Raw genomic sequence first — 21,126 nt, forward strand, 5'->3', positions numbered from 1 at the left:
AATGTGGTAGATACCTTTCATGATGCAAGATAGTAAGTAGGCCCTGTATAACACTTTGTTTCGAAGATGGTAGTTATGAGGAAAAGATTACCAGCATGGCTACTAGAACAGGAAACTTGGATAGGTTCCAGAAACAATTGAACAGGTTCTGGTTTACTGTTGGGACTGAAGTGCTGTTGGCCATCAGATTGGCCAGCAGTTCTTGGGGTGGGACATTGTCCCTCAATGGGATAGACACACCAACTACATTTTTCATGTGCTTTTGGTGTTAACAGCCTACCGTTGGGGCTCCCATCCCTTTAAGTGTCAAGGTCCCAACGCCATGGGGCGCGATTCTCCGCTCCCGCACCGGTTGGGAGGATCGCATGGGTCGCCAAATGTTTCCGCGACGCCGGTCCGCGCCCTCCCGCGATTCTCCCAAGCGGCGAGAACGGCCCCGTCGAGTTCCGCGGGGCGCAGGCCGGAGAATCGCCCTAGACACCCAAAATAGTGATTCTCCGGCACCCCTGCTATTCTCAGGCCCGGATGGGCCGAGCGGCCAGCCCAAAACGGCGGGTTCCCCCCGGCGCCATCCACACCTGGTCGCTGCCGGTGGGAACAGCGCGGGAACGCTGGGAGGGGGGGGGGAGGGGATCCTGCACCGGGTGGGGGGGGGCCTGAAATGGGGTCTGGCCCGCGATCGGTGCCCACCGATCGTCGGGCCATCCTCTCTGAAGGAGGACCTCCTTTCTTCCACAGCCCCGCAAGATCCGTCTTTCATCTTCTTGCGGAGAGGACGGCAACCACGCATGCGCGGGTTGGTGCCGGCCAACCCGCGCATACGCGGGTGACGCCAGTTATGCGGCGCTGGCCGCGTCATGTATGCGGCGCCGCCTTTACGCGGCGCCAAGGCCTGGCACGCGTAAATGACACGGCGCCGCTCCTAGCCCATTATCGGGCCCTGAATCGGTTGGGATAGGGGCCTTTTCGCGCCGTCGTGAACCTCAACGGCGTTCACAATGGTGTGAACACTGCCTCCATTTCGGAGAATCCCGCCCACAAACTGCCTGCTAATCAGATAGCCAGCAGCTCTTCAATCCCAAAAGCGCCACTAGAAGGGTGGCTACTGCTGGAACTGCAAACATTACAGCCGTAGCATCGATGGAGAAGGCACCAGAATCTAGGAAAATTGGTTGGGCTTGCCGGGACCATTAAAGCGAAGTGGCTAATAGTTGTGCATGGAGGGAAGGGTTATTTTTGAGAGAGTGCTCTTGCCACCTGCCATCCTCCATGGGCCACAGAATACCCAATCAAGAGAGCTCCCCCCCTGTACCCACAAAGAGCTGGTGGTCATCACATGTGACACATCACCTACTACTGGTCTTTTATTCATGGCAACAGGCACACCACCCCAACCACCCAACCAATAACCCCCGACCCCACCCCACTCGCAGCATGCACCATGGGATCCTGTAAAAACCTGGCCTTTATGTTTGTTTCTCTATAATAATCTTTATTGTCACAAGTAGGCTTACATTATCACTGCAATGAAGTTACTGTGAAAAACCCTTAGTCGCCACATTCCGGCGCCTGCTCGGGTACACAGAGGGAGAATTCAGAATGTCCAATTCACCTAACAGCACGCCTATCGGGACTTGTGGGAGGAAACCTGAGCATCCGGAGGAAACCTTTACGACACCCTACCAGAAACATTGGTGGAAGCAAATTCCGCAAGGTCTTCAAAGAGAAATTAGAAAATATTTCAAAAATCAGCAAATAAAAAGGGTATTGGATTAAGTGAGTAACTATTTCAGAGAGGTGGCATCTGAGATATGAAATTCTATGTTTGCTTATTTTTTGCCTGCCTCTTATTAGTCCTCACTGACATCAGCCAATACACAGACTGACAATCAGTAGAGATTCTTTTTGGGGATTTATTAAAGATTTCATAAAACTTTTGTCACCTTATTGTGCACGGTGGCCTTGTGGATAGCACAATTGCTTCACAGCTCCAGGGTCCCGGGTTCGATTCCGGCTTGGGTCACTGTCTGTGCGGAGTCTGCACGTCCTCCCCGTGTGTGCGTGGGTTTCCTCCGGGTGCTCCGGTTTCCTCCCACAGTCCAAAGGTGTGCAGGTTAGGTGGATTGGCCATGATAAATTGCCCTTAGTGTCCAAAATTGCCCTTAGTGTTGGGTGGGGTTACTGGGTTATGGGGATAGGGTGGCGGTGTTGACCTTGGGTAGGGCGCTCTTTCCAAGAGCCGGTGCAGACTCGATGGGCCGAATGGCCTCCTTCTGCACTGTAAATTCTATGATAATCTATGATAATTATTGCCTTTCACTGTCCCTATGTATCAAAATTTCACTTGCTCCTCCACTGCACTCCTACTGCTAGTATGCTCCCTGCAGCCGTCAAATTGTGTATCTGGCGATGTAATTAATTGTGTGATGGTTTAACCTTGCAGAGTTGTGTTCTGTTGATTCTCAGTGAGATTTGCACCAACACTCAAACACTTAATAAATGAGTTGCTCTGGCACCAAATCGTTTAGCCATTCTCTTCATTTTAAGGGTTGTCTTAAAGTGCCAGTTATAATAGAATTTTCTTGAAGCCATCCACACCCAAACACTGCATTCTTATACAAAGTCATTGGTATGAATAAATTGGTGATGATGTTTCCATTGTTGTTTCACACAGGTTAAATATGGTTATAAAGTTTTGAAGAAATTGTTGAATATGTATATGAAGTAAAGATACTTTCTTCTTTGTTAATAGCAAAATCTAGCCTGTGCATTTGTATCTTTAAGGGTGGAAATTAGAAGCTTCTTTAAAGCAACAATATATAGTAACTCTTAAACTGGAAACTGAGACCACACTGAACACTTGTAATAATATTAAACTGGTACCAATGTTTGATACTTTTTTTGGCAGAAGGAAGATATCCAGAAAAATGCTGATTTCCTTGAACCCATTTCAGTTACAAATCCATCTTAAATGAGAAACGATTTTCCTTGAACAGTATTCAGTCAAATTTGACCTATAGTTAAAACATTCCACATGTTGGGAAGTATATACCATCCTGTAATTGGAAACTTATTATTTTGGGACATTTTACCTGATGAATAGAAAAGGTTCTTGTACCATTAGCTTAACAAAATATTAGCTCCACCATCATGGTTTTTTCCACATAGGTTAGCAGTTTTCCTTCTTTTATTTCTAAATTTGGAGTTTTAGTTCCTTAATATTACCCATTTGTTTCCCACAGGGTTTTCTGGAAGTATCTTACGATATGGGAGATTTTCTGCCTACACAGTCAACGGTGCTTGGTCTGCCTGGTTACCATGGACACAGTGTAGCAGAGACTGCAGCCGGGGAATTCGAAGTCGCAGGCGAATGTGCAACAATCCCGAGCCAAGGAACGGAGGACTTCCCTGTCTAGGGCACTCACTGGAATATCAGGAGTGTAATATCATGCCTTGTCCAGGTACAGAAGACAGGATTTTGAACTGCGTAGCAATCAAACAGAGTAAAATTGCTGTTTGTAAATAAGCTGGACATTTCTGTTCTTACTGGTGTATAATAAACATCCTTCTTTCTTTCCATTATAAATGGAGAGAGAGGAGGAGAGTGAGGAAAGGAACATAGATATCTCAGCACGACCAGATGTTAGTATGAATTACTGTTGATCTTTCTGACTGCCACAAGTACCTTAAGACAGTACTTCAGACAGTGTGACAAGCACAGTGTATGTTTCTTATATAGACTTGTCTATACCTCTTAGAAGGATGAGGGGCTAACTGTGTTGGCCTTAATCCACCATACAGTCAACTGAAAAGCTCATGTTCAAATCACACAGAATAGATTTATTATTATATGGACCAATATATTGTAGACTATTCAAATAAATAATAAATCAAAATGGCATATAGTTTTGGGGCCATTGACGTGCCCTTTATAGAACAAAGAAGATGGCAACATTTTTAAAGCTTGTGTTTAATTGCATTTAATAGCTTGGGTTAATATAATATACTGGATGTGATTATTTAAATTATGCCATTATTTAAATCCTATACATTGCGATGACTGTACATTTATTTGGTGATCTATTCTCCTTATAAAAACAACCTTTATAAAAAACCTTCCGCATCTAATTTTATTAAGCAAAGGTACATTGTGTAAGAGTGAAATAATCCATTGATTAATAGTTTGATTGATGATTGAGAGACGTGGCACTTCTCACTTATCTTAAAATGGTCCATAATTAGATAGCTATTAGAAGCCTTGCCTAAAATCCAAGAAACGTATTCCTAACCAATGAGACATTTTATAAGCAAAACCTATCATTGCAGCACTTACTCACAGTTTACTAAGAGTTGTTTAATTGGCATGAAACAAAGGGTAATAGGGTGGAACTTAAAAGGTGCTTTGTGCTCTATTTGAAGATAAAAGCAATCTCCGAGCATTCCTTTTACTATTAGAATGGAACATACCATTTATTTTAATATGGGGATCGAACTTCGGGCCTCCATTTTATCATCGGCCGTCAGAGAACGTGGGAGTTATACATGGTTAACATGATCTCTTTCATCAGCACAAGCTATATTAAGATTTGAGTAAACTGTATCCCAGATGTCACTTAAATCGTCGTTTTTGTTTACATTACTGTTTTATTTATCCTGTTGATTCAGACTGCATTCTGCATCTGTTAGGCAATCTGTGAAGAAAGTATACTTGGAAATCAGCCCTGCGGAAATAATTGAAAATGTATCAGTAACTTAAGAGAAAAAAAAACATAATTAATTTTGCAGCCCCCAAATTGTGCTGTACTGGAAGCTTAAATGTTGGCAAAGTTGGTTAGTGTTTGAGTAAATGAAAAATCTTCGGAATGAGTTTCTTTAGTCTGTGACCTGACTTACCTCAAAACGCTAGGGAAACGATAGGGAAAGCGCTTCAAGTAGAGTATCTAATTTATGCTGCTTTGTTTAGATGCCAATTTTAGTATTCTGAATGGAACAATTATAATTTATATATGGAAAGTTTCTACAGGCCAGCTAACAATGAGTCATTTTTACAAATTTGTTGAGACAAAAACAAGACATCTTCCTCCTATTCTGTGAGGGTTACCAATGCCATTAACCCCCACTTCTGATCCCTTGTTACTTCTTTCTGGGCCATTTTTGCTGCTTTGAAATTTCTGTTGCTCAAATGCAACTTTTGTCTATCCTGCTGAATGTCTCCTCGTGCTAAATGGGCACATTATGCTTTGTTTAGATTATGTGGTTGTTTCTGCAGTATGTTAAGGCTGCTGGAATTTTGTGCTTTATACTGTTTACATTCCAGAATGGATTTCGGAACACTAATTTGCGTTTTTTTGGATGTTGTTATCGCAAATTTTAAGCACCTTTGACTAGTGCATGTCCCAATTTTGGGAATGAACTTTCCTTGGTGTTGGAGAAATGTCTAACAAGCCTGCAAAGCAGAATTGCAGTGCTTGTATGTAACGGTAGTATTACACAATGTAGGGTGCTCAAACCATTTCCATTGACATCCCCTGTGGTGGTTTGCTGCCATCATTTCTTTTTCTAATTCTGTTGCACATGGTAATACCACATCTGAACTGAGCCACCATGCGTGGAAGGTACTAGTACCACCACATTTATATTACAACCAGAGTCAGTTTGCACTTGGAGCAGAACTCTTATATGACATAAAATAGTCATTTTGGGCCACATGCGATTTAGCTAATGGTTACATTTTTTTAAGTGGAAAAGTAATTTAATTTTGTTCAAATATGTCTATGTGGGTATGGCAGTGGAGTAAACTCAGGAGCAGGAGAAATGTTGTGGAGACAATGTTCAAATCCGCCACTAGTGCAGCTGGGCCAATTAAATTCAATTAATCAAATAAAATTTGTCATAAAACCCAATTGGTTCACTAATGGCCTGTAGGGAACAAAATCTGTCATCTGGTCAGGCCTATAGTGACTCCACGATGGTTGACTTTTAACTCCCTGTGAAATAACCTAGCAAGTTTTGCAGTTGCATTCAAGAAGATGACTCACCATTATCTTTTCGAGGGCAATTAAAATTGGTGAACAATTGCTGTTCACTCTGAGATAACTCTTATATAAGAGTTCTGCTCCCAGCGCAAACTGACTGGTTGTAATATAAATGTGGTGGTACTAGTACCTTCCACGCATGGTGACTCAGTTCAGATGTGGTATTACCATGTGCAACAGATTTAGAAAACAAAAGATAGCAAATTAAAAAATATATATAATGCACCATCTAAATAACTTCATTTTTGACTTTTATATATTTTGTTTGGGAGTTAAAGACACACAAAAAGTTGAAGATGTAAAATCAGTACACAAGAAACAATCTTGAGAAGTGCCCAGTAATTTATTCCCTGCTTTCCTTTTCAGTCGATGGTGGTTGGTCCTGTTGGGCATCCTGGTCGAAGTGCTCTGTCACCTGTGGAGGCGGACATTACATGAGGACACGTTCCTGCAATAATCCCCCACCTGCGTATGGTGGAGATATCTGTCTGGGTCTCCACACTGAAGAAGCATTGTGCAACACACAACCCTGTCCAGGTACGCAGGAACAGAATGTAGACTTAAGTAGAAATAAATGCAAAGCACTCAACTGCTCAATTCGGCACTGAAATTCCCTAGCAATGTTAGCACATTTATCTGGTCATACCTCATTTGCAAAATGTAGTTTCCTGCAAAGTTGTGATGATGACTGTCATAAGACAGATTTAGCGAAATGTGCAAAATTTCAATTTGTGTTTTTCTCACAGCTTGCAAAGTAGTCTTTCCTGCATGGGAGAATGCAAAATTATATTCTTGTCAAGTTTCAGTCTGCTGATAGATCATTTCCTGATATCATTTGAAACCCCAACAATACATTTTTTCACATATCTGGGGCGAAATTCTCCCGAAATGGCGCGATGTCCGCCGACTGGCGCTCAAAACAGCGCCAATCAGACGGGCATCGCGCCGCCCCAAAGGTGCGGAATGCTCCGCATCTTTGGGGGCCGAGCCCCAACATTGAGGGGCTAGGCCGACGCCGGAGGAATTTCCGCCCCGCCAGCTGGCGGAAACGGCCTTTGTTGCCCCGCCAGCTGGCGCGGAAATGACATGTCGGGGCGGCGCATGCGCGGGAGCGTCAGCGGCTGCTGACAGTTTCCCACGCATGTGCAGTGGAGGGTGTCTCTTCCGCCTCCGCCATGGTGGAGACCGTGGCGGAGGCGGAAGGGAAAGAGTGCCCCCACGGCACAGGCCCGCCCGCGGATCGGTGGGCCCCGATCGCGGGCCAGGCCACCGTGGGGGCACCCCCCGGGGCCAGATCGCCCCGCGCCCCCACCCAGCCCCTCGGAGCCCGCCCACGCCGCCTTGTCCCGCCGTTCAAAAGGTGGTTTAATCCACGCTGGCGGGACAGGCAATTTATCGGCGGGACTTCGGCCCATCCGGGCCGGAGAATCCAGCGGGGGGGCCCGCCAACCGGCGCGGCCCGATTCCCGCCCCCGCTGAATATCTGGTACCGGAGACTTCGGCAACCGGCGGGGGCGGGATTCACGGCAGCCCCCGGCGATTCTCCAACCCGGCGGGGGGGGGCGGAGAATGACGCCCAAGATTGTGAACTAAAAATAAGTTGATTTAATAATTTGTTGCGACTATTTTAAATGTACAATGCCAGATTATTAAGTACAAAGTAGCAGAAACTAAGTAGTAATAGTGGGATTGAGTTATAGTATATTGGAAAATTTGGGATAACATTCTATTGTGCCTTAGATTGGCCAACAGATCACTGGGAAATTAGTTGTGACTATAGAAATTAATTTCATTTTGGAATCCAGCAGCTAACACAGATATCTGTAACCTCTGAGCTCCCCAACGTCATATTGGGTGGATAGTATCTCCCCGCCCCCCCCCCCCCCTCTCTCCCCGCTGCCTCCCCCACAAGGCCCTACACATTTATCTTGTTACTGTTTCCCTGGCCTGTCAAGGACCTTTAAACTTCACTGGACCTTTAAACATATCTGCATTACGGCAGCTAAAGTTTAAAAAGGGGCATGGCTTCCTTTCCTTCAACGGAGCTGCACTCAACACTGGGCTTCAGGAGCTCACTGCACTACTGTGATCCCACCCCATCTGAGTCAGAAGTTTGGCGTGACAGGATTCACCAGGTAAGAAAATGGAATAGGATTGACCATCCCACGCTGATGGCCACTCCGAGGAAAATTCAGGCCCAGAGACAGAGGAAACCAATAGCTGTTCCGTTTGACGGAAGCAGCCAGACTAGGAAAGTAAATTCGCAACCAGAGATGTGTTGCAGGAATGAGAATCACTTACTGATTAAAGCATATTGTACCATACAGTTCTTACTACTTTTTCCAATATTAAAATAGGTGAGGTACCTGCAAATGTTTGAAGGCAAATATTTCACAATTGCATGAGTTAAATGATGATTAACCATTGAATATTTGAAGACATGTTGTCCTGAGAGAAGGCTTACCACTTTATTTCCCTGAACAGATAGTTGGTCCGAATGGTCTGGGTGGTCAGAGTGTGAAGTCTCAGGTTCACAACACCGTATTCGCCACTGTAAAATCTTATTCCCTGTTGGTTACCAGTGCTCTGAGAACAGTAGTGAGAGCCGAGCCTGTATCTACAGCTCCAATTTCATTCCTGGTAAGTATTCTGGCTGACCGAGGTCGATGAAGGTATTGCTGCAAAGGCAGCACATAAATAATAATGGGTGGCGTGCCTTCACTGTTAACATTGATTAACAGTATCTATACAGATAGATACTGAACTGTTAACATTAATAATTATGGGTGTACCTGCACTGTTAACATTGAATAATGGTGTCTACCTGAACTGTTAAAGATTTGAAGGATGAAATTCAACTTTGGCAAGAATGTAAACAGACCCTCTCCCCTCATTATACCCCATTAAATTTTCTTTTACATTGAAGTCAATGTGCAACTTCAAAATGTGCAACGAACAAATAGTCTATAGCAGTGGCGGGAAACCTGCGGCTGGGGCCACATGTGGCCCTCGAGACATTTTGTTGTCTGCCCATACGCAGGATTACCACATTCCGGTGATTTCCATCTATGTAGTTTTTCCTAATGGTATGCCTGAGGTGACATTCACATAAAACAAGGGCAAGTGAAGTGAAGTGCATGCTGATTGCAAACGACATTGACTGCCAGAGCTGTGCACTCCCTCTGCGTTCAAACTGTAAATATTTATTTTGTTCTTGCCATTTGAAGTTGATCACAGTTCTATTGACATATAAATGATTAAGCATTTTCTATAGTTTGTTGTGAAATACTCAGCGTGTGTTCAATGTATTTAATCTTATTCAAGGTTCATGGTTAGTGAACAGGATGGATTTCAACCTTGCGGCCCACTGCGATGAAAGGGGGCCACTCATGCAGCCCACTCACCAGCCTAGGTTGTCTATCGCTGTTCTAGATTGTTTAATTTTCATAGACCCAATTGGCAACATTTACAATCTTCAATAGTGGCCAGACAAATCATCTATAGTAAAGGACTGGAAATTGAATGTTATATTTAATCGGAAGGGATTGCAATGATAACTTGGGGAACTCCAGCCCATACATTAATAACCTATAATATTACCTAACTATTGAAAGGTACAGAAAAGTGAAAGTGACTAGTAACATTCTGGAAACACGGATGTAATTTTATCTTCTGTAGATGTGTAAATGGATAATGTTGCATTGTCCACTTGTTAAACGCCTCCCCTCATTTGCTTTTCCACTGAAGCCGTTGTAAAGTAAAATCAGTTGGATCATATAAGGGGTGGCCTCTTCAAAAGTTTCTCATTTAACTCTCTTGTACACAGTTAAAATTAACTCCACAGAATTTAATTTTGAACAGATGAGATTTCCAAATAAAAATTAAGAATCCGCAGCTTCATCTATGAATTTCCTTACACATGTTAATGGGGTCAATCCTGTGCTCAAATTCCCTTTGAAATGGAGCAGTCAAATAAGCTCCCTTTCCGCAATGTGCTAGCCAAAAATCTGTGATTGTGTTCTGCACTACTATCTACCTTAAACCTACCTTCACTCATCAATATAAGTGTTGGAATTCCTACCATTCCTTGAGCTACAAGATTGGCCTTATTGGCAATCTTGTAAATAGCGCCTGAGCTATTAGCATCATGTTTGCGTGGTGAGCAGAAATAGGGTGCACAAGGCCATCCTGCAGGATAATGGCTACCCTGATCAGATCCTTGCTCCTTGTATATTGCGTAAACTCATGAATGGGCCTAAATGTGATCTCACATTACCCTGCAAGGGTAAGGTATCGCAAAAACTGAGCACCAGGTGAAGCTCGCTATCTCATGCTGCTACTATGCAATATTCTCCACTAACAGGATGCTGGCACCTAATCAAAAACAAGTTCTGCCTAACACACAAGTGAGCAAGGCAGTGTATGAATTTCAATGCCCATGAGGTGCCAGTTGTGTAGGCGGTATATCCCTCCGACTGGTGCCAAAAGAGAAAATGCTGGAAAATCTCAGCAGGTCCGGCAGTATCTGTAGGGAGAGAAAAGAGCTAACGATTTGAGTCCAGATGACCCTTTGTCAAAGCTCTTGTCTTTGACTGGTGAATTGGATCAAGCAGCACTTCCCTTCAGCTGTTTGCAATAGGCAAGGTACTGGCAAGGCACTGAACATACCCAATCAGCTGGTGCTTGCAGTGTACTGCAAGCAGAACTATTATGCAGTAGGCATGAGTACACATTCGGAATCTTACCACAAAATGGAATGGTGCCAGATCCGTTGAGAACAATGGTGCGAATCCTGCCAGTGCTGTCGGCAGGATTTCTCACAGAATTTTGAGTCTCAAGCAAAGATTTTTCCTCCACGAGAATCACGCTGCTCTTGGTGCCCTCCCATTGATTTGTTCGCCGCGGGAAATCTTAATCACTGCAATCACTGGGGAGCTCCATTAAACATCTCCTCGGCACAAGTTTCATATCCAGTCCCACGCATGCCACGCCTCAACCATCTGAACTGGTCCTGACATCTGTTATCGTGAAATGCTTCCAGCGGCTAGTCATGAGACAGATCAATGGCAGCCTCCCACACGGTCTCGATCCACTGCAGTTTACCAATCACTGCAATAGGTACACAGCAGATGCTATCTCCCTGACTCTACAATCAACGCTCGAACACCTCGACAACAAGGGCACTTATGTAAGACTGCTGTTCATAGACTACAGCTCCGCCTTCAACACCATTATCCCAACAAATCTTATAACCAAACTCTGCAACCTTGGACTTGACCCCTCCCTGTGCAGCTGGATCCTTGACTTCCGTGCCAACAAACCGCAATCTGTCTAGATAGGCAGCAGCATCTCCTCCACAATAGTCCTCAACACCGGAGCCCCGCAAGGATATGTGCTCAGTCCTCCACTGTACTCCCTATACACACATGACTGTGTGACAAGATTTAACTCCAACTCAATCTATTACGTTGCGGATGATACGACTGTGGTGGGCCGTATCTCCAACAACAATGAATCAGACTACGGAAGGGAGATAAATCACTTGGTTGCATGGTGTACCGAAAACAACCTCTCTCTAACTGTCGAAAAGACCAAGGAACTGATAATCGACTTCAGGAAGTGTAGCACGACACACACTCCCGTCTGCATCAATGGCTCTGAAGTGGAGATGGTCGATAGCTTTAAGTTCTTGGGGGTCACCATCACCAACAGTCTGTCCTGGACAACTCACATTGATGCAACAGCCAAGAAAGACCAACAACGTCTCTACTTCCTACGGAAGCTAAAGAAATTCGGCATGTCTGCATCGACTCTCACAAACATCTACAGATGTGCCATAGAGAGAATCCTATCCAGCTGCATCACAGCTTGATATGGTAACTGCTCGATCCAAAATCGCAAGATACTGTAGAGTGTGGTGAACTCAGCCCAACGCATCACACAAGCTTGCCACCCCCATGAAGGCAGACTGCATTATCAGAGACCCCTCCCCCCCCACCACCCAGGCATTGCCTTCTTCCAGACCCTTCCATCAGGCAGAAGGTACAGAAGTCTGAAGACGACACATCCAGACATAGGAACAGCTTTGTCCCCACAGCTACTAGACTCCTCAACGACTCGCCCTCGGACTGATCTGTTCCCTGTAAGAAAACTATTCACAACATCCAATGCTGCTCTTGCTCATGTATTTGCTTTGTTTGGCCCCTTGTTCTGCACTGTAACCAATCACTGTTTGTCGATGTACCATTTGTCAATGTACTCTGTCGATTATTCTTTTTTTGTCTACTATGTACGTACTGTGTACGTTCCCTTGACCGCAGAAAAATACTTTTCACTGTACTTTGGTACATATAACAATCAATCAAATCAAATCAATCCTCTTGTTCCAGGTAGTCTCCCCTCTGCAGCGCCAAGCCTACTTGTGACAATAAGGATTATAAAGATTGTATAAAGTTGTGGAGAGTGAGGCTATATTGGATGCACCCCCCAACCGGTCCAAACACCGGAACTGAATCTTGAGCAGTTCAATCACCTGCTTGACAAGCACGCGTGTTGAAACATGAGCCTCATTGTAGTTAGTTTCTGCCTCAGTTTATGGCCTCCGCAATGGCCTCTTCAGCCACCACCTAATTGGGTACCCCTTGTCCCCGAGGAGCCTTCCCTCCAGATTCTGCTGTCTCTCAAAGATGAACTGTCAAGGACAATCCCTGGGAAATGGGAACACACCGGCATGATTCGCACCGCGTGGTCACAGATCATCTGGGCTTGGAGGGAGTGAAATCCCTTGTGGTTCACAAATGGTGCTGTATGACACCATGGAGACTGCAGGGCCACGTGGGTGCAGTCTATCACACCCTGCACCTGGGGCACGCCTGATAAATGGGCGAAGCCGATGGCCCTGGCGTCTTGACTCTCCTGGTGCTGGTCCAAGTTGCTATACATATGGGCCCTTGTATAAAGGGCATTGGTTACCTCCTTAATGCATTTGTGTGCTGCTGACTGGGAGATGTCACACAGATCACCGGCGCTGCCCCGAAATGAGCCGCTCATACGGAAGCTCAGAGCAATGGTAACTTTATGGGCAGTGGGCGTCCTCCCATTCCACGTGGTGACAGCTCTTGCAATACAGGACAAAGGTGTCCACTGTCCCCTGGGACAGGCGCAGTCTTCACCACTGTGGCTCTGGCATCTGTAGCTAGAAAGTCTGACATCAGAAGACCCTTTGCCAGTGCAGTCTCAAAACCCTCTGTGGTGATGCTCCCTGTACAGCTCTGGGCCCAGCCTCCCCCTCCTCAGCAGGGCACTGGTCCGGGCTGAATGCAGTGGCACGTCTCTCTGTCTCTGTCTCTGCTCTATCACAAATAGTAGAAACGCCAACAGGCTCCATGATTCTCCAAAATCAGGCACTGAAAAGATAAGGGAGCCAAAGTGAGTGGTGAAGATTCCTGAGAAGGGCCAACCCCTCCGCCCTCTACTCCTCTGGGACTGCCACCATGCACTTGCCCTTAGTGAGTGCCTCCCCACTGAGCCTCACACCCTCCCCTCTCACACTGGCATATCCCCACACCTGTCCCTCTCAACTCCACCAGGATTACGTGCCTGGACACTCCGGAGTCTCACTGGCACATTTCTTCTGGCCATATCCCAAACTACGCCCCCCGCCCTCCAATCCTTGCGATAGGTGACAGAGCTGTTGAGTGGATGCATGGAACCACAGTCTGCATCCTCGCAGAGCACCTCAAAGATGCTCCCTGTCATGACCTATAATGGAATGAGTGATAACAGACTTCACCATAAAGTATCAATGTATGAGCGGCATGGTAGCACTGTAGTTAGCACTGTTGCTTCACAGCGCTAGGGTCCCAGGTTCGATTCCTGCTTGGGTCACTGTCTGTGTGGAGTCTGCACGTTCTCCCCTGCGTGGGTTTCCTCCGGGTGCTCCGGTTTCCTCCCACAAGTCCCGAAAGACGTGCTTGTTAGGTAATTTGGACATTCTGAATTCTTCTTCCGTGTACCCAAACAGGTGCCGGAATGTGGTGACTAGGGGATTTTAACAGTAACTTCATTGCAACGTTAATGTAAGCCTACTTGTGACAATAATAAAGATTATTATTATTGAATGATATAAATTCTTTGAGTATTGGGGCTGAATGCTTGGGCCTCCAGTTAGTGCCTGTGAACTTTAGCTCTGCATATTTCATTTGCACAATTGACTTGTCAATGAAGGGTGAAATAGCACATCAGGAAAGTGAGCGTCTCTTATGGCAGACAAGGCATAGCCAATTAGAGTAGAGCCTGCAATTAGCATGACAAACACATATCCTCATGTTCCATTTCACAGCCCCACCCACTAATTCCTGAGAGACAAATTTCCTAGACAAGTGGAATTGAACTTCAATGGAGCTTAACCCCTTTGTCCTCACAGTGTTGCCAGAGTGTGGGTTCTACTCACAATTCAGTTGTGATTCCCAGGTGAGAGGGTCTTTATTCATGATTAGGCAGAGATGCAACCCATTTGTGAGAACCCCACTCTGCCCTTGCAGTCTGGCCTCTCATGGACCCCAGTCAGGAACTGCACAGTTGCCCCAGTGCTGACCCTCAGTATTCACCTCCTGTCACCCATTTTATAGCTCCCACTAAGGACGGGCACTCCTTCAGCGGTGAGCTGACCACAAGCCCAGCAAAAAGGACATAGTACATAAGCGATACCTACATGCCAGCCTCCAGAACTCCTTAAAACAAGGGTTGCACAGAAGGGCTAGCAACCCTTCCTCTCCCCCCCGCCCCCCCAAGATTGAGTGTCTCAACTCCAGTCCGGCCCCAAGTTGAACCTGTCTGTGTTCCCCGTGTCCTCTCTGGTGCACCCTGAGCAGTGACGAGCCTGGGGAATCATGGCTGCCTGAGCGCTCACATCGATATCTCCTTTGGGGGTGAGGCCGCCAGGTTCACGCTTTTGTTGGCCTGTTGTAAATGATGCCAACATGACATCATGCCAGCGTCCAGTGAATATTCCGTGAGGGGGGAGAAGGTCTGGCGAGCGTGCTTGCTAATGACAATGTATTAAAATGAAGTTCCCGGGCTCCCACAATGCAATTCAAACCTAATCACGCCGGAGAGAATCCCGTTTTTCAATTCTCCGGATTTCGAGACCGTGCCGACTTTCTCACAGACAGAGAGTGCAGGCTCCAAATTGCCCCCGTTATGTTGTGCGGGTATTTTTACTGCCGACATACAGAGGTTCTGTTGTACAAATTTCAGTTTGAACAGATATAAGGACAAAAGTAGTGTTTGGCTGCCAAATCTGTGAGCAATATGCATGTGGTATAATTAGCCGAAATACTCCACAAATACAATTTGGCCCACCAAAACTCATATTCACAACAAATGTGTGACTGACAAAGATTGAAAAGGGGAAACTTGAGGGTTTTATACTCTCAAAAATAGCAGAGGCAGAAACCTGGGACTGGATAGTTGTATGGAAAGAACTTTGGGGAAGCCACAGCTGGGTACTTTGTGCAATTCTGTTCGCCACGTTATCGGAAGGCTGTGATTGTACTTGTGGGGCTGCAGAGGAAATTCACCAGGATGTTGCCTGGGATGGAACATTTTAGTTATGAAGAGAGGTTGGATAAGCTTGGGTTGTTTTCGCTGGAGCAGAGAAGACGGAGGGTCGACCTGATCAAGGTGTACAAGATTATGTGGGACGTGGACAGGGTGGATAGGGAGCAGCTGTTCCCCTTAGTTGAAGGGTCTGTTACGATGGGAACATAAGTTCAAGGTCAGGGCAGGAGGTTTAGAGGAGATTGGAGGAAAAACGTTTTTACCCAGAGGGTGGTGATGGTCTGGAATGCACTGTCTGGGAGGGTGGTAGAGGCGGATTGCCTCATATTCTTTAAAAAGTAACTGGATGAACACTTGGCACGTCTTAACATTCAACAAAATGGGCCAAGTGCTGGAAAATGAGATTAGGTAGGCAGGTCAGGTGTTTTTAATGCTTCGGTGCAGACTCGAAGGGCCGAAGGGCCTCTTCTGTACTGTACTATTCTGTGATAATCTGTTTGTATTCCAGCCAAGCTAACAGATGACATTTAGTTTGAAATTCTTAGGAGAAAAGTACCGGAGGAATGAAGGAGGAAGATAAAACACAAAAGCAATTGGACACAAAAGCTTGTCAGAAAATAGAAACAAGCAGGGAACTGGCTATTCTCCATTGCCTATGCATGATAACATCATCTCCAGTTAAATCTGGCAAGCTATCTTCAGTTTCAAACAAGGCCACTAATAGAGCGAGGGTATCTCTGTAATCGCTGGAATTAACTGCTTGAAGTCTCATGTTAACTGCAGTGGAACCCACATATGTTCAAACCAAATACAAGCACAATCCTTGTGTAAGCAAGCCTTTTCTTGCCTCGAATTGACTGTAGCTTGACAAATGCCGATTCAACCAGCCTGATTATGAGCAATCATTTTTCCACTTCAGTTGTTGAATATCAATGTATAATTCCACTGTAATTAACTATCTTTATTTGATATGAAAGTAATTTAACCGCATCAACAAATCAATGGACAGTGACAAAATAAATCCCATTTCATGTAGTCACATAACTCCCCAGTGGGGAGTTGCAATTACAGTCGTCCACGTTATTAGTTATGCTCGTATTTCTGATGCAATTTTTAAAAGATGACAAATTATCACTAAATATGCATTAAATATTGGAAACCAAAAGAGATTAAATTTAAAGTTAACTTAATCTTCGGTTCCTTAGCGAGTTTTATTTTCCCAGCAGCTTTACTTCATTGATTTTCTCCCTTCTCATTGTCAATGTTAGAAATACAGGTTCCTTTAAGAGTAAATGTTAATACCTGCATGAGCCTTACGGGGTAGGGATGATTAACTACCCCTTGGATCTTGCAGAATACGAGCTCCCTCGATAAGGGAGCAGGGGACCCTTCATACTTGACTTTGTATAAATAGAGCTGGTTAGTAAGGCAATGCCGAGAAAAGACCCAGTAGGGAACTACGAGGGCTGTATATAGTTATTGTAAAATAAAGTCAGTTTTTGTTTTGACGTACTCAGTATGGACTCTTCATTGCCCTTACAAAAGTAACCCAAGACTAGCTTCAGTGTGAGTTGAGAACAGGTGATGTTCATTGAAACTTGTATTTAAGGGCTGGATTTTACCCCAGTGGGGGTGGGAAGTGCCTCTGGACAGCGTGGCGGTCTATAAGGGTAGAGTGGAAACCAGTGTTTGTACCGAGCTATAGTATCACAATAATGTCTTCTACTGCCAAATTTGGTAAATGGATATTCAACTATTTAACACCCATGTACGTTCATTTCTTGTTAGGATATAATGTAGCACTCTCAAACCTGTCCATATGGGTATTGTTGATGTGTGCACAACTTCTCAGCTAGTGCTGGCAAATTGTGCAGTTGAGCAGTCTATCACAAACAAGCTCAAACTTGTCCTCTCCCAAACTCCACATGTACACACTTCTCAATGTAGAAGATTCCATTGTAATATTCCAAGATGAGCAGAGAACTTTCCCAGTGTCTTGGGTAATAATTATCCATTAACCAACATCACCAAAAAAAGAATCAATGATCTTCTTATCCCAATAATGGTTGAGGTATTTTGCTGTGTGCAAATTAGCTGCCATGGTTCCCTACATTGCAACATGACTATACTTCCAAAGTACTTCATTGCCTGTAAAGTATTTTTTGGCATCCTGAGGTTGTGAAAGGCGCTATATGAATTAAAGGTGGGATTTACCGTTTTCCCTCCCACATGTTTTTGGCGGCAGATGCGGCACAACAAAAGGATCTACCGGTCCTGCCATTGGCAATGTGATTTCCCGTTTTCAGCAACCCCCATGGCTTGGAAACCCGTGCGCCAGCGTGGGACCGGAAATTTCCGCCGGCTTGAACAGCTGGAAAATCCTGCCCCAAGTTCTTTCTCCCTAGGAGGTGTTACTGGATAGGACATAGGAGTAGAGATCCTGATAAATAATCCACTCCGTATTGAGGTCAATTTTCCGCCCCACAGCTGCTCAATTAGGATCAGAATCACAGAATCCTACAGTGCCAAGGAGGTCATTCGGCCCATCTAGTCTATACCGATCCTCTGAAAGAGCACGCTACCCAGACCCACTCCCCTGCCCTGTCCCCATAACCCCATCTAACCTTTTTGGACAAGGGACAATTTAGAATGGCCAATCCACCTAGCCTGCACATCTTTGGACTGTGGGAGGAAACAGAGCACCCCAGTGGAAACCACGCACACACGGGGAGAACGTGCAAACACCACACAGTCACCCAAGGTTGGAATTAAACCTAGGTCCCTGGCGCTTTAATGCAGCAGTGATCACCAGAAGGCTAAACCCTAGTTGGGAATCTGGGGCGAGATTCTCCGACCCCCCGCCGGGTCGGAGAATCGCCGGGGGCTGGTGTGAATCCCGCCCCCGCCGGTTGCCGAATTCTCCGGCACCGGATATTCGGCGGGGGCGGGAATTGCGCCACGCCGGTTGGCGGGCCCCTCACCGCGATTCTCCGGCCCGAATGGGCCGAAGTCCCGCCGCTAAAATGCCTGTCCCGCCGGCGTAGATTAAACCACCTACCTTACCGGCGGGACAAGGCGGCGCGGGCTCCAGGGTCCAGGGGGGGTGCGCGGGGCGATCTGGCCCGGGGGGGGGCCCCCACGGTGGCCTGGCCCGCGATCGGGGCCCACCGATCCGCGGGCAGGCCTGTGCCGTGGGGGCACTCTTTCCCTTCCGCCTTCGCCACGGTCTCCACCATGGCGGAGGAGGAAGAGACTCCCTCCACTGCGCATGCGCGGGATTGCCGTCAGCGGCCGCTAACGCTCCCGCACATGCGCTGCCCGGAGATGTCATTTCCACGCCAGCTGGCGGGGCACCAAAGGCCTTTTCCGGCTGCTGGCGGGGCGGGAATTCGTCCGGCGCGGGCCTAGCCCCTTAAGGTTGGGGCTCGGCCCCCCAAGGTGCGGAGCATTCCGCACCTTTGGGGCGGCGCGATGCCCGACTGATTTGTGCCATTTTGGGCGCCAGTCGGCGGACATCGCGCCGATACCAGGGAATTTCGCCCCAGATCTTTGAAATCAATTGCTCCATTAATAAACATATCAAGAGAGCTTCTTGACAAAGCTTCAAAATATTTTCTTTATTAAAGTTTTTAATTAAGCACTTTCATGAACCTAAGCAATTGAATTTTAATTTCTTCCCTCAGAAGTGCAGATAGCCAAGTCCAGCTCAGAAGAGAGGAGATGTGGTGGTAGGTGTTGATTCCCTAATCCTGCATTTCAAGAAAATTCTTGAACAAGTTCAAACTTAATAAATGAGTGTTTATTTCACTGTCTCTAAAAATATTTGCAGAATTCAACGTGTTCCACATGATTGCAGTGGGATTGAGCTGCTCGATCTTAGGCTGTCTTTTAACATTATTTGTATATACCTACTGCCAGCGATATCAACGGCAGTCACATGATGCCACTGTCATCCATCCAATTTCTGCAGTTCCCCTCAATACTAGCATCACAAACCATGTCAATAAACTCGAGAAATATGATTCGGTGGAAGCCATTAAGGTGAGACATTCCAATTTTAAATCATAAATTTCATTTATTACTGTCTTCCAATGTTTAATGTACTGTTGCCAACCACACTACTAAGCAACGAATGTTACACTTTACAGAGTGTGGAAGTGACCAACTCATGCCATTGCTTTTTTTAATTAAGGCATGGGAATAATAATTAAAGATAATTGAAAAATGTTGGATGGAATAGCTGGAGTACATAGATTTGTCAGAAAATTCTGAGGAATGAAAACCATCTTGAACAAAAATGGGAAAATACTTATTTTTCTTCATAATTTAACAAGCCAGAAAGTAATTATAACCTGAGAAATTGTGTGACATGCACTATGTTCTTTTTACTTCATTAATGGATAGGTTGTTATGAAGCAAAACAAAAATTTTGCACTAAACATGAATTTCACCCTGAAAACTGCTTGATTGGGAATTGGCTTAATCATTTTTGCGGAACCTGACGTCTCCACTGACAGCCCCCATTATTTCTCTTGTAAGAAGCTTGTTTCAGCTTATGTCTAAATTGGTTCTTTATAATACCATGCTGATAACTTTTAACTTCACCACCTAAATGGGAATGTGGTGGAACCGATCGCCTCCCTGTTATAGAGCCATTCCAGTTTACATCCCGTTGAAATGAACTTGATGAAAGCCAGATGAGTTCTATAATGGCAGGCGATCCATATGCTGACCCATACTGCCTCTCGGATAGTGAAGTTAAAAACCCTTCCTCCTGTGATTAGGAGGAAAATGAAGGGAGCAGCTAAGCACCTTTAGATGTGCTTGCAGAATTATTTGCACTGAAAGATATCTTGATCTTTCTTATTCAATTACTGTTCAAGGTTTGGTTAGGATCATGTATTAATCAGCTGGTGGTGGATGAGGATGAGGGGGGGTGCATTCTGCCGGAGATAAGGTTGATCATAAATGATGGACTATTGAAAGACGCTACAGTCTGATATATGTTGGATCAGCTCTGCTTTTAGCATTAAGTTTGCCAGATCACCTTAACCATGAAGAGTTAATTAGGGGTCAATTGAATTGCAGAATTGTTGCAGCGCACAGAAGGAGACCATTCAGTCCATTGGGTCTGCACCGAGGATTTCACCTATTGCATTCCCCGCCTTATCCCTGTAACCCTGCACATTCTTCCTTTTCAGATAACAGTCTAATTCTCGTTTGATTGCTTCAATTGGGCCTACCTCCACTGCACACTTAGGCACAACATTCCAGACCTTAATCCACTCGCTATGTGAAAAGGTTTTTCCTCATGTCTGTTTTGCTTCTTTTGCCAATTAAATTAAACCTGTGCCCTCTCGTTCTCTTCCTTCCATCCGTGGGAACAGTTCCTCCCTATCTACTCTGTCAGACCCCTCATGATTTTGAATACCTCTCTCAAATCTCCTCTCAATCTTCTCTTCTCCAAGGAAAAGAGGCCCACCTTCTCCAATCCATAAAGATAACTGAAATTTGCCAGTTCTGGAACCAT

At 45.4% G+C, this 21,126-nt stretch overlaps 1 protein-coding gene and 1 long non-coding RNA gene across 4 annotated transcripts in view; one reads left to right on the forward strand and one right to left on the reverse strand.

The window, feature by feature from the left end:
* sema5a (sema domain, seven thrombospondin repeats (type 1 and type 1-like), transmembrane domain (TM) and short cytoplasmic domain, (semaphorin) 5A) overlaps positions 1–21,126 on the forward strand; it is a 325,621-nt gene that overhangs the window by 301,634 nt on the left and 2,861 nt on the right. For all 3 annotated transcript variants that reach the window (XM_072508980.1, XM_072508979.1, XM_072508981.1), the window contains 5 exons: positions 3,243–3,461; positions 6,402–6,572; positions 8,520–8,675; positions 19,280–19,324; positions 19,426–19,637. In XM_072508980.1, the coding sequence (XP_072365081.1) occupies positions 3,243–3,461; positions 6,402–6,572; positions 8,520–8,675; positions 19,280–19,324; positions 19,426–19,637 (803 nt within the window). The remainder of the gene's footprint in view (positions 1–3,242; positions 3,462–6,401; positions 6,573–8,519; positions 8,676–19,279; positions 19,325–19,425; positions 19,638–21,126) is intronic.
* Positions 4,538–21,126, reverse strand: part of LOC140425092 (uncharacterized) — a 40,641-nt gene continuing 24,052 nt past the window's right edge. The window contains exons 2-3 of the long non-coding RNA XR_011947763.1: positions 6,682–6,799; positions 4,538–4,721 (exon numbers count right to left, since the gene is read on the reverse strand). This is a non-coding gene — a long non-coding RNA (uncharacterized lncRNA). The remainder of the gene's footprint in view (positions 4,722–6,681; positions 6,800–21,126) is intronic.

This window comes from Scyliorhinus torazame, chromosome 6 (assembly GCF_047496885.1).
Source record: "Scyliorhinus torazame isolate Kashiwa2021f chromosome 6, sScyTor2.1, whole genome shotgun sequence".
NCBI lineage: Eukaryota > Metazoa > Chordata > Chondrichthyes > Carcharhiniformes > Scyliorhinidae > Scyliorhinus > Scyliorhinus torazame.